Raw genomic sequence first — 14,089 nt, forward strand, 5'->3', positions numbered from 1 at the left:
TAAGACCAGGGGAGATCTGCTTTTTTCTGGCATGGTTTTCTCATGGCGAGGGCGGATAAGGTTGGGATTTGCCTTAAAAAAGCATCGGGGGTTCGTTGCGGATCTACTGTGTTCTCTCTTCCTCTGGCTCATTTTTCTGTGTTATTCTCTGATCGTTGAGGTGGTTTAGGATGTGTGGTTTAGGTTTTCGGAGGAAGCGTGGGTGAGTCGATGAGCCCGGGGGTTGGTAGCATGGAGGACGTCAAGCCGTCCATCTCGTCGATGAGTAATTTACAGTTGGACGATGCCGGAATGGAGGCTCGCCTTGCCGATTTTTGCAAGGTTTTGCTCAAAATTCCCTCTCTTTTTTTCCCTTTCTATTTATCTATAAGACTTCTAATCTGTAGAATCAGTGCCTTAAGTTGGTGTATTTGTGTTCCAGTGTGGATTGTCGCTTGATGAGAGCACGACGGGGCATGCAATAGCATTGTTTCAGGAGAGCAAGCATCTTCTTCTGCCAAACATGTCTGCTCTTGGAAGCGAAAGAGTGCATCTCTTATTTCTTGATTTGATATTGTTATAACGATTTTTTATTGTAAATCCATCAAATTTTTTAGTGTTAATCGTTGGATTTTATGTGCGAGAATGTTTGGAACGTTTTTTTGTGCAGTGCTTCTGTCTGATCACTTGATGTGCTTTTTTGTTGATCTCAGCCTGATGAAACAGAAAGATTATGGTTTTCGATCATTTTGTACACTGTAAAGAGGCTTAGCAGTGGGAGTTCTACCCAGACAATTAAAACTAAAGCGATTGATGTTGGTTTTACTTTATACCAGTTGTTAAAAGCTGCTAGGATCAAGTAAAAAATCATCTGTTGCACTCTTTTTTTCAATCTTAACCGGGTTTGATTTGCTTCTTGTAAGTTTCTGTAATTTTCATGATCTGTTCATCCAATGTCGTTGATTTCTTTAAGGAGATGTCTCAATTTTGCCTCAAAGCTGACCCTGCTTTAAGCAATCTTTATGGATTTGACTGGGAGAAGAGACTATAGGTCTGTTGATTGCTTTCTACTTAGCTTTAAATTTTGGCCAATTGGGCTTATTGATTGATGAAATAGGCAAAGGACTTGGTGACCTATACAAATGGAATAATTTCAATATTAGTTGGTTATTAAAAACTACAAACCTGCTTCTCCTTTCTTTAGCTTTTGATATTTTTTTCAAAGTTCTTTTTCAAATCAAATCTACTGAAAGAAACCATTATTTTCTATGTTGTTTTCACAGTACCAAAATAAGCGCTAAATTGTGTTAACTATATTTCAGGCTATTCTCATAATTCATGTTCCTGTTCAATTCAGAAAATTTTCCCTTCATGATACTTCACGCTTTGGTAATCATCCTTAAACTCCTTGCATTTGTGTTGTAACTTTTCTAATTCTTGGTTAAAAGTTTTTGAGGGTTCAACCAAAACTTATGTTGTGGTCTATTAATTGCAGTGAGGAAGTATGACAAGGGTGTGGATCTTCTTGCCTCTCTATTTAATACTTATCATACCTCAGAGGATGATATGAAGAAAACCATGGAGAAAGCTAATAATTTAATATTTGAAATTTTGAAAAAAAAAACCATGTTTTGCTTTAGAATGCAATGCAGAGTCTCTTGATGATATTGTTACCGGTATATTATACTTTGCCTTATTATTTCTTTCTTAAGCACAATTGTGACTTGGGTAGAAATCTTTTAAATGGTGATTTGTTCTTCAGATAGTTTCACCTATTTTGAAGATTTTAATGGAGAATCACTTGTTGTCATCAAGTATGCAAATTCTAGAAAAAGATTATAAAGAGGCAATTCGTGATACTGGTGAGATAGATGAGCGTATGTTTGTGGATGAGGAGGACAGTTTATTTGGAACTGGAAGTCTGTCAGGATGTGGGATGAACATAAGTGGGTCTAAGGTTTGTTGCTTTGAACTAATTCTTGCTTCTAGGGTTCGATCATGGCTTTGTGCATTTGAACCTCAGTTCTCTTTGGGTGTTGTGCCTTACACATCTATTGTCTTGGTATAACTATTAAATTTAGTTATGCTTTTAGATCATGGTTTATTCAGGTGTGTGCTTTTGATTTTATGTCTATTTAGTAACTCTTAGATTCCAAATGTTGCAGGAAATAAGAAGAAAAAGAGACTCAGAACACCTTCTAATTATAAGTTCCTACTCCCTACCCATGTATTTCTATAGGCCAGTGTGAAAACCTAATTAACCAAAAATTGTTGTATGGCTTGAATTTATGATTAGCTCTATCACCTAAACACAAATACAGCTATGAGACATAAAATGAACACACATGGTATGACACACTAGTTTTGTAAAACTAGGAGAGTAGGACATGGCCACACATGATGCTTATGTGAGTATACACACATATAGATGTACATTTTCATGCACACCATCTCTTCTGGCAATATGTTAGCAAAAAACAAATCCTATTATATGGGCCATGTCTATGTCAAATTGTTGTGGGCGTTTACTCTTTCTTTTGAAGTCTTAATTTTGAGGGCCTCAAGTATAACTTTTGTTTAAATTTGGCTGGTGAACAATGTTAAATTGCTTTTGACATTTTTTCAACAGGGTTATATAAATGGAGGCATTGTCTCTGAAAAAGAAATGGCAAGACCAGACTGTATGCCTCAACTGAAGCTTTCAAAAAGGAGTGATTTGACAGAAAACTCTGGTGGTAGAGTCACTGATACTGAAGAGGAAGTTGCCTTTATTCTTGGTCAGGCTAAACATTGTGAGAAGAACACCATAGTAAAGAATGATGTGCAAGTGAAAGATGGGAACTGCATAACTGCGCTTGATACTGAAGCTGCAGATAGCAGCAAACCAGTGGTGAATACAGAAAAAGATGCAGTTGGTCAGGCAGGGATGGGTATTTGTGCTTTAGGTTCAAGTGTATCATGTGCTCCAGAACTGCATATGGATGAACAAATTGTAGTAGCTAATAAGAGTCTGGATTTGGAACTTCAATCTACTGGTGGGTTATGCAAGCATGCAATGAATGGAAAAAAAATGGTTTCAGTGATTGTCATGCTTCATTCAGGCTAACAGAGGTTGTGAGCCTTGATTCTTTAAGCATTGTTGATAAAAGTGGAGAAGCAACTGCACTTTCTTTTTATTCACCTGTAGCTCTATATGTTTTTGTGATCTAGCTGAAACTCCTTTGTCATGTTAATTGCTTGGTCTTTATTGATTTCTTGTATTACCCCACTGCACCCCCAAAATCGGTCGACAATTATTATTATTATTTTTTTTTAATTTTGTGATGGATTAGCGACGGATAATATTCATCGCTAATATTTAGTTTTGTGACGGAATGTAATCCATCGCTAAAATGTGATGTATTAGCGACGGATTACATTTCGTCGCACGACTAAATCCATGCTTATTTAGCGACGGACATGATCCATCACTAATCCATCACAAATTAGTGACAAAAGTAGCGACAGATCCGTTCTGTCGCCAATTAGCGACCAGGATTATGTGACGAACGCTATCTTCGCTAAACAAATTTGCGATGGATAGCGTCTGTTGCTAATCCGCATTTTTCTTGTAGTGACTATGGTACTCATTAATAGTATGCAGCACACAGTTATATTCACCATTTAAGTCTATTGTCCAATCTTTAAACATATTGTGGATGACTTTGTGCCATGTAAAGGTCATTGTTGCATTTGACAGATACCTTACTCAGATACTTATGAGTCTCTTAAAACATAATATGTTATTGGAGATGCGAGTATTTCAACTATTCTTTGATCAAATATCATATGTGGATTGATATTGCCACATTTATTAATCCCCCTTTGGCTAGGATCAAACCAGGAAAACAATAATTTTTTTTGAATGAGCTCGAGCATTAGGCAGTTACTCTTAGGCCTCATTTATTTCATTCCCACGTAAAAGAAAGACTTTACATGAGAATGGGCACTCATATCTAAAAGCTATTGCCAACTCAGCCTATGTAAATGCATGGGCAAGTATGAACGGATTTACATGTAAAAAGTGACAACTGGTGGAAAAAATTGGGAACCACCAGCATGATACATGGTGGGGAATGATTACATCAGGGTTGTCAGCTTAAACACTTTCCCATGCAAGTTGCATGAAACAAACTGGCCTTAATAAACTAGTCGGAATAACCTAAGCTCAGTTCATAAAACTAGCCCTAAGTGAAGGTATAATAATGAGTGGTAAAAGCAAAGCAAACAGGAGCTTTTGAATATAAGGTACATCAAAATGTATAAACCTCAATCCTATTTATAACTAGATGATTCTATATATGCGAAAAGATTTTTTTTGAGTTTTATGACTAAACCCACCAATATTCAAAGTATTTTGTGCAAAGATAGAGACCTTTTAATAACTTGGTGACCTAATTCAGAACTTTATCTTGGACAATTTCTTGTTTTATTCATTTAGGAAATAATAGTGCTTCTCTTAGTAAGATCTAAGTTATTACAGTTGATTTTGGTTAATTAAAGCACATTTTACTTGATACTTTTAAGCAATTTTTGCTTTTGAAATAGGTGGATAGGATACACAATTATGATAAACTTGACATACCGTGGGAATAACATTCTTACAAAAATGTACTTATGGTGATTGCCTTTGCACCTATGTAATTGAGATAAAACTTGATAAAGCCTACTCGTATATATACAAGGTCATTTCGGTGGCTTACTATGTCGAGGGGAGGAAAGGTGGGAGTTGGAGGAAAGCAAGGATTTCTAGAATAGTGAATTGTAAATATTTCCTTCTTGATTTACAGAATCTCATTTTAATTATTTAGGTGGTGAACAAAGAAGCAAGATAATCTCGACCTTTCAAATTAAACAATGCCGATTGGTGTAAAGCAAAAAAGCAAGATAATCTTTCTCACCATGCATCGGGATTCTGATGAAAAAACAAGTCCTAATCTGCAGCTTAAATGGATTCATGATCTTTGCTGAAAGCAGCACAGTGATACCTTGGGCAAATGTGCAGAAGTCATGACAATAGATACCAGAAGCTTGTTAAAAATGCAAAAGCTCCATTTTTAGGAAGCCCAATTTGGAAGAATAGAACTAATGCTACCCAAACTGATACAGATCTAGAAAATTAAAAATGAATAGGGAAATTTAAAAGGAAAAATGTTGGCATAATGGAGGAATTTGGAAACAGGATGGGTTTACACTTAAGAGTGTGAAATGTTTTTTTGAGAGAACAGCAAGAATTCATTATATATATATATATATATATATATATATATATATATATATATATATATATATATATATATATATATATATATATATATATATATATATATATATATATATATATATATATATATTCAATTTACACATGCATGGATTACAATTTGCTGCTGGTTAGAGCTAGACCTCAATGATGAGAAGTCATCCAAAGATCCTATTGGAGCTTGCTAAGTGCGTAAATCTGTAGGCACAAATATTATCTCATTTTTGTACTGCCATATCAGCTTCCAAGAGATCAAAACCCAACACCTCCACCCACACCTTTTCACTTTCAATGGGAAAGGATCACATCTCGCGTGATGTGTTTGTCTTCATTTGGTCCATTGTTCCAAAAAAAATTCTTCAACTCCCTAAACCATGTGCACTCAGTAAAGAGGTGGTCAGTAGATTCCACAGCACTAGCACATAATAGACACCGATTAGCCAATTGAACCCTCATCCTTTGGTGGTTGTCATCCGTTCTTGCCCTTCCATTGAGCACTAGCCATCCAAACAGTTGTGTGCTAATTGAGCTATGTTGATAAGCTAATTTGATATTCCATTATTGTGTGTTCGACCAGCTATCTCTCACCTTACCTCCTGTTCCTTTGCTGATGCGAAAAAGTTTCAGTTATCTGTATCATCGTGGTTCCTCAGCTGCCCAAACATCCCTACAGAATGAAGTTTTTTCCATCACCTACCACTACTTTAACACCCGATATAAAAATATTAAAAACCTTCAAGATCCCCTTCCAAAAGCAAGACACAGCATTGTACTTCGAATTCTCAACCCAACTCTAAGAACAACCTTTCAAACTGCACTGACTCCTCCTGAACCTACCAACCCCTTCTTCCTCTTTAGCAATCAACAACCACCACTTGACCAAAAGTGTGTTATTGAAATGCCTGAAGTTCTTGATTCCCAGCCTCCCCTAAGAGATAGGCTAAGTAACGACCTCCCAATTGATTGGTGCCTTGACTTTCTTTCAACATCTGAAAGGAAGTTGCTCAAGATGTTGATTCTCTTTAGGACTCACTTCGGGATAGAGAAAAACCCCATAATATATTGTGCTATTGTGGCAAGGGCGTGCTTAACCAAGGTGTACCTACGCACTTTCGACAACACTTTAGCCTTCCAAAAATCCGCCTTGCTTCGAATCTTGTCCTCCACCGGTGCTCAAAGGTTGGCTTTGGTGACCCCTCTATCACTACAAGAATTCTGCGGATTAGCGACAGACACTATCCGACGATAATCCATCGCAAATCCGTTTAGCGATGGCTTAGCAATGGATAGCGTCCGTCGAAATTTCTTAGTCTTTAATTAGAGACAGAACTGATTTGTCGCTACTTTCATCGCTAATTCACGACGGATTAGCGAATGTCATGATCCATCGTTAATCTGTCGCTAAATAAGGACTGATTTGGTTTTGCAAGAGATACATATCCATTATTAAACATATCCATCAATAATCCGTCGCTAAAATTTAATGATGGATACATTTTCGTCGCTAAGTTCCGTCACCAATTTATCGACGGATTACATTCTGTCGCAAAACATCGGCTGATTCAGTTTTTGAGACAGATAAATATATGTCCCTAATCCATCGCTAAATTCATGATGGATATTAGCGACGGATAATATTTGTCACTAATCCATCACAAAATTTAAAAAAAAATAAAAAAATTTATTTGAAATATAAATATCGAGAAAAAAATTCTCATTATACAATTTATATAACCTGTGTAGAAAAAATAAAGTATACATAAAAAATACATATACAAAGTAGGTAAAACAAATTTAACACAAGTTATAAGTGAAACAAATTTAACAACCCATTATAATCCTAGCCAAGTTCTAATTAGTTACAAGTGAACATATACAAAGAGTTTCATTTGAAACAACATGTGAAACAAATTCAACACATGAATCTAGTCATCGCCAAGATTCTGAGCATCATCATCTTTATTGTCTCGATCTGCCCCATCATCCATGCCTCCATCAGCTCCTCTACGTTGATCATCTCCAGCATCCTACAAGAGAACCGAAATGTTAGTATTAATAAACAAAATATAATGAAATAAATTATATGCAATGCACCTAATCTAAGGCAATCAACGGAACAGATGATCATTGGGTAGAAATCGACGGTGACAATCAAATCAGCACGACTTCCTTCCATGCGTCAATCTAAAAGATTTTGTATCCTCCATGCAGTACGGACATGCCAAACTCCCATGTGTGCTCCAACCGGATAATATATCATATACAGGAAAGTCACTAATTGTCCATAGAACAACAACCTTTATATTGAAGTTTTATTTTTTTTGGGCATCATATGTGAGAACACTGTCATCCTACAGTATTTTCAGTTTATTAATCAATGACCTTAAATATACAACAAAATTTTGGCCTGAAGATGTCAAACCAGGGATCAATAGAGACAAGAAAGGATTTTGACGCTTCATACACAAGCTTGGAGGAAGGTTGTATGGGGTGACAAATACTAGCCAACACGAGTATGGGGTTGATCTACCCCCAAATGGATTAAATTCATCTGTACGTAAACCGAGCCTAACATTTCTCACTTCCATTGCAAAGGTATGATGAGTACGATCAAAGTGCTTCCAAGCTTCCGCGTCAACATGATGCATGATCTTGTCTTCATCATGTCAAACTTTATTTGCATGTCATCTCATATGTTTAGTTGTCCTCGAAGACATATACAATCATTGCAATCTAGGAGTGAGAGGAAAGTAGCGGAGCGACTTCTATGGCACTTCTTTTGATCCCATGCTAGCATTACCTCTTGTCTTTGGTTTGAACCGAGGATGCCCACATGATGGACATGATCTGCTATTTTCTTGATCTTTGAAATACAACATGCAGTGATTTAGACAAGCATCTATCTTTTGATACCCCATACCTAGTGCGTTGACCATAACCTTCACACTGTAGAAATTTTATGTCAATTTCTCATCTTTAGGCAATATAGTTATTACAATAGAGCACAGACGGTCAAAACATGATTTAATCAAATTATACTCTGACTTCAAATTCAGTAGTTAAAAAACTGCATACAAGATAGTGTGACTCTCACAATCATTCCATAGTAGCTCATCAACATCTCTAAGTAAGTCATAAAATCTATTAGCTGCATTGCCTCTTGTCGGTTCAAGCCAAAGACAAGAGACAATGCTAGTACGAGATCAAAAGAAGTATCATACAAGTCGTAATCTAAGGGTGAGAGGAAAGTAGATGAGCGACTTGTATGACACTTCTTTTGATCTTGTGCTAGCATTGCCTCTTGTCTTTGGCTTGAACCGAGGATGCTCACATGATGGATATGATCTGCTATTTTCTTGATCTTTGAAATACAACATGCAGTGATTTGGACAAGCATCTATCTTGTGATACCTCATACCTAGTGCGTTGACCATAACCTTTGCACTGTAGAAATTTATAGCAATTTCTCATCTTTAGGCAACATAGTCTTCATAATAGAGCACAGACGGTCAAAACATGATTGACTCAAATTATACTCTAACTTCAAATTCAGTAGTTGAAGAACTGCAGACAAGATAGTGTGACTCTCGCAATCATTCCATAATGGCTCATCAGCATCTCTAAGTAAGTTATAAAATCTACTAGCTGCATCGTTTGCTACTTCTTCCTCTACCCCAGTTGGTATATCAATATGACCCATAGCAAAACCCAGTTCTTGTTCTGTGGCATCAAATATCAAATCCACATATGAATTATCGTGCACCACATCCACCCGTGCATCAAAATTGTTCTAAAATTCTTCACCATGAAGCATCCAATTCTAATAACTACTCACAAAACCCTTTCTGTATAGGTGATGTCTAATGCCATGAGGTTCTACAAATCGATTGTTCTTATACATCGTGCAGAGGTACCTAATCTGACCGATGGGATCCATTGTACTAACATTTGCCATTGCAAATTCAATAAAACTATCAACACCATCCATATATTCAAGCAACACCACATTATTAACTATCTTACAGTACATCCATTCACGGTTTGCAGCCATTTTATCCTATAATGTTACAGATATTATTTTCACCAGTTAAAAGAGAATCATAATAATGTGTCGATAAAAAAATATCAAATTTATCAGGAATTGATGGTGGATGTATATATATATATATATATATATATATATATATCACAAGGATATTTAGAGAGATGAAATCATATTCACAAACATGATACATTCAATTTAAGCATGTTTTCATGATACAATTTGATATAGAATGCATAATCAAATCGAAAATAACTTCATGTAAGCATGGATAGTCATGTCAAATATTGCAATACATAAAATTATTCATATCACAACAATGTCAAACATGTACATGTAGCAAACACACTCTAATATCCCACTAACTACTATCATGACTAGCATGGAATCCGAACTATAAAAATAAGAGCACTTCTATTCTCATACATTCAAATCATGCTCAGCATGATTTCCAAACTCCATCAAAACAATCCTAGAGATCCACAACTAAGTGAGTGTGTGAGCAAGAAAGTTTTTATCCAAGAAAGTAAATAACATGTTATGTGCTTGCATCACTTACTCACCATGGGTATTTACCCGATTTGCATGCTTTTGCATTTGTATTTTTCTTGTTTCTATTCGCATGGTGTTTTAAGCTGCATGAGATGCTCAGCATTAAGCATCGTTCATTTTGCTCTGCTATGCACCTGCAATGCACATTTATATACAAGCTAAAGGTGCACATTTTTCTTAGCATTCTTATATCCACTTTCCCCTACCTTGGGGATTTCGGGGGTTGCATACGTCTTGAGTATATGAGCTAAAGGTCTCAGGCCACAGAGTGTATGCAGCTACGTCGTGTGAGCTGCGAAGGAACAACATATTAGCATGCTAAATAATAAAAATGAAAGAAGAAGAAGGGGCAGGGGACACACCCTTGTCAGACAGGGAAATGAAAAGGGGTAAGGGGCAAAGCCCTCGTGCCTGAAACCCAAAGGCAGCAGGGGGGGCTCACCCTTGCCTACCGAAGGGATAACAAGGGCAACAACCCATCAAGAGGCGGCAGGGGCTCTGCTCCCGCCTGGCAGAGAGAGAGAGAGAGAGACGGTATACCTACAGACTCACCAACGAAGGGGATCCGACCGCGGGTCGACTGCGGAGCGAGGCTACCGAAACAGGAGGACGATCAGCGACAAGGTCACCATCATGGATCAAGGGAGAAGAAAGTGATCGAGGAGGTTGTGGAGGGGGGAAACAAGAGGGGGAGGAAGAAGAGGTCGGTGAGGGTCACCGGTGGGGGGGGACTTTAACGGTTGTCGGCCGGAGGCTGGAGGTTAGACGGGAGAGGAGAGAGGGCGAAGAGGGACGAGGGTGGCGGTGAGAGGGGAGGCGCAGTCGAGGAGAGAGAGGAGGAAGGCAGAGAGGGTTCGGCCCTCTGTGCCCTTTTAAAGGCACGATGAGGGTGTCAGAAAGGGAGGGTGGGGTTGTTGGCGAGCTGCAGGCCAACACGAGGATGGAGAAGAGAGATGAGAGACGAGAAGAAAGAAGACGAAGAAGAAGACAACGGAGAGGGGGAAGAGAATACCTGAGAGGGTCGGACGCAGAGTGAGGGTTACCGGCGTTGGGTGGCCAGAATACGGTGAGTGGGAGAAAGGGCTCAATCTAGGAAAAGGGGCGAGAGAGGGGAAACGACCAAGGGAGGCCGAAGGGAGGTGGCTGACGACGTTTTCAGAGGGAGTTGTCGGTGGGACGTTGGAGAGCAAGGGCGAAGATGACGAGCAGCGCTGGAGTGGTCGGCGAAAGATGGGAGAGAGAGCAGAGTTCATTTCGTGCCCTAGCTGTATCATTTTACATCGAACATTAGCGATAGAAAAATTCTGCCTCAAAATTCGTCGCTAATTAGCGACAGATTAGAGACAGAAAAATTATGTTGCTTATTCATCGCGAAGTTATGATGGAGTTTGAGACAAAAAAATTTCGTTGCTAATTAGCGACAGATTTTGAGTTAGATTTTTTTCGTCGCAAATTTCGTAACTAATTCCAATTTTAGGGGAGACTAATTTTCTCTCGCTAATCCGTCATAAAATTGTGATGAATTATTTTCGTCGTAAATTGCCATCACTAATTAACATTTTTCTTGTAGTGTATGCAGCAGGATCCCAGACACATTGAAAGAACCTTCTTGTTATAGGATCTAGGCTTCCATTGTCATCATTGAATAATACAAAATTTCTTTTGGCATGATTCACCAGCAAACCAGAAATTTCAAAAGATATTTTGATAATGATCCATAAACATCTCATATTATCTTCACAAGCCTCACCAAAATTTAGAACGTCATTTGCAAAGAAAAATATGTGAAAAATGTGTTATACCGGGCAAGCTCACCCGTCAATACAATCCACTCATGCTGGCCTGCTGCAAAAGATAGTTGAGTACTTCCATTGCCAAGATAAAAAGGAGAGGCGAAAGTGGGTCGCCTCATCGGAAGGCTTTTTTTGGCTTGAAGAAAAACCCTTACTGGTCATTTATGCACACAAAAACTGAGTCCAAAATTCCTTTAATCCATCTTGCTCTCACCTCATCCTTTACAAGACTTTTAAAAGAAAATATCGACTTAAAGAGTTGAAAGCCTTGTGAAGATCCAATTTAAGCAAAAAATATTGCGAACGAGGAGAAAAATGTGAGGGTAGTGTGGCAGAAGGTGGCTAACAATCGATTTGTCGACATATTGCACAATATGAAGACTGCAGCAAAAAAAAACAGCTGGTGGGATAGATGATCCATTGCAGTGGAAGGGCCATGGGCCTTCTACTATTAAGAGAGATTATTGGGAGGGCATGTGCGACAAGTGGGCGAGCAATGAATTTTGAAACCGCTCAGCAAAGGCTGCAAAAAAATGAGCGAAGATGCCTGATACTCATCTACACACAGGTGGATCTAGGACTTTTGGGAGCCACCAAAAGAAAATGGTAACTCATCAATATATATATATATATATATATATATATATATATATATATTGTCAAATTTGTAAGTATTTCTGCATTCTTATTAATCAAATTTTTTAACATTTAACATTGCAGGAAGCAGAAAAAGGAGACATTGTGCCTTACAAGGATGTGTTTGTTGAAACACATAAACGTAAGACCATGGGAGATTTTGTATAAGAGAAGGTGAGAGCGACATCAGTATGTATTTATTGTATTAATAAACATTGTAATATACAAGTTACTTTGAATTAGGTTATCATAAACATTATAATTCTAAATTATTAATTCATATTATAATCATTACTTTGTAGGAGTCATACGAGCAGCAAATGGTACAACAATATGGCAATGACTATACTCAACATCCGCCTTTTGATCCTGCAGCATGGGTGACTACAACTGGTGAACCCAAAAAGGGTCATGTGTTCGGGTTTGGGAATAACATGAACACCACACCAGTCGTTGCCTCCTGCAGCCACGGCTCTCAGAGTTCTCCCGCCAATATCAACTCCCAACGTCTGATTGACCCTGCTATGTCTTGGTATGGTGTCTGTCAGCGTCTTGAGGACAAAATATAGTACTTTTTAAATTAAGTCATTCCCAACATTGTCCGTAATGAGTTGTGCAACTTTTTTCAGGAAAGAGAAACTTTGTCTGCATTCAACATGAGCGCTAGTACTCGTCAGGTATAAAGATTCATGTCAATTATTTTATGTCGTTAGATTTCAAGCTAGTATATGCATGATTGAATACATATATGCATGATTGTCTCACTATAAATTTTTTTGACACCTTATAACACATATATGCATGATTGATTCACTATACAATTTTTATGACACCCTTATAACAGTTATACACATGATTGACTCACTATGAAAGTTTTTTTACAACCTTACAACACATATATGCATAATTTAATCACTATAAAAGTTTTTTGACAACCTTAGAACAGATACAAGCATGCTTTCATCACTATGACAACCTTAGAACACATATAAGCCTGATATTAGCATATATGATACTTTTTTAATGCCTTATAACACATATATGCATGATTGAATCACTATAAAAAAATTTGACTGCTTTAAAACATGATTGAATCAGATATAAAGTTTTTTGACTGCCTTAGAACACATATGAGCATGATTGAATCACTATAAGTTTTTTTTACTGCATTAGAACATATGCATGATTGAATCACATATAAAGTTTTTTGACTGCCTTAGAACAATTATGAACATGATTGAATCATTATGAAAGTTTTTTTACTACCTTATAACACATATGAGCATGATATTAGCATATATGAAAGTTTTTTGACAACCTTAAAACACATATATGCATGATTGAATCGATATGAAATTTGTTTGACAACCTTAGAACACATATATGCATGATTGAATCAATATGAAAGTTTTTTGACAACTTTACAACACATATATGCATGATTGAATCACTATGAAAGTTTTCTGACATCCTTAGAACACATACAAACATGCTTTCATGACTATGAAATTGTTTTACTGTCATAGAACACACATATGAATGATTGAATTACTATAAAATTTTCTTTAGAACACATTTATCCATGATTGAATTGAAATGAAAGTTTTTTGACTGGTGTAGAACACATATGAGCATGATTGAATCACTATGAAAGTTTTTTGACAACATTAGAACACATATAAGCATGATTGAATCACTATGAAAGTTTTTTTACTGTCTTGTAACACATATATGTGTGATTGTGATACATAATACATTTATTTGACAGCCTTATAAACTATATTTGCA

At 37.1% G+C, this 14,089-nt stretch overlaps 1 protein-coding gene across 1 annotated transcript; it reads left to right on the forward strand.

Annotated features, from left to right (window-relative positions):
- Positions 1–419: 419 nt before the first annotated feature.
- Positions 420–3,230, forward strand: LOC149828354 (uncharacterized). The gene is made up of 5 exons (XM_090016827.1): positions 420–504; positions 693–1,030; positions 1,302–1,368; positions 1,475–1,936; positions 2,609–3,230. The coding sequence occupies exons 4-5, from the start codon at positions 1,769–1,771 to the stop codon at positions 3,083–3,085; spliced, it is 645 nt and encodes a 214-aa protein (XP_089872953.1). The 5' UTR covers positions 420–504; positions 693–1,030; positions 1,302–1,368; positions 1,475–1,768; the 3' UTR covers positions 3,086–3,230.
- Positions 3,231–14,089: the final 10,859 nt, after the last annotated feature.

Source organism: Nuphar pumila, chromosome 9 (genome assembly GCF_984573655.1).
Source record: "Nuphar pumila chromosome 9, dmNupPumi1.hap1.1, whole genome shotgun sequence".
Lineage (NCBI taxonomy): Eukaryota > Viridiplantae > Streptophyta > Magnoliopsida > Nymphaeales > Nymphaeaceae > Nuphar > Nuphar pumila.

Excerpts from the sequence above, each read along its gene's own strand:
- LOC149828354 (XM_090016827.1), top strand. The coding sequence starts at position 1,769 with ATGGAGAATCACTTGTTGTCATCAAGTATGCAAATTCTAGAAAAAGAT. Across the intron at positions 1,937-2,608 it reads TGAACATAAGTGGGTCTAAG|GGTTATATAAATGGAGGCAT; the intron begins GTTTGTTGCTTT and ends TTTTTTCAACAG.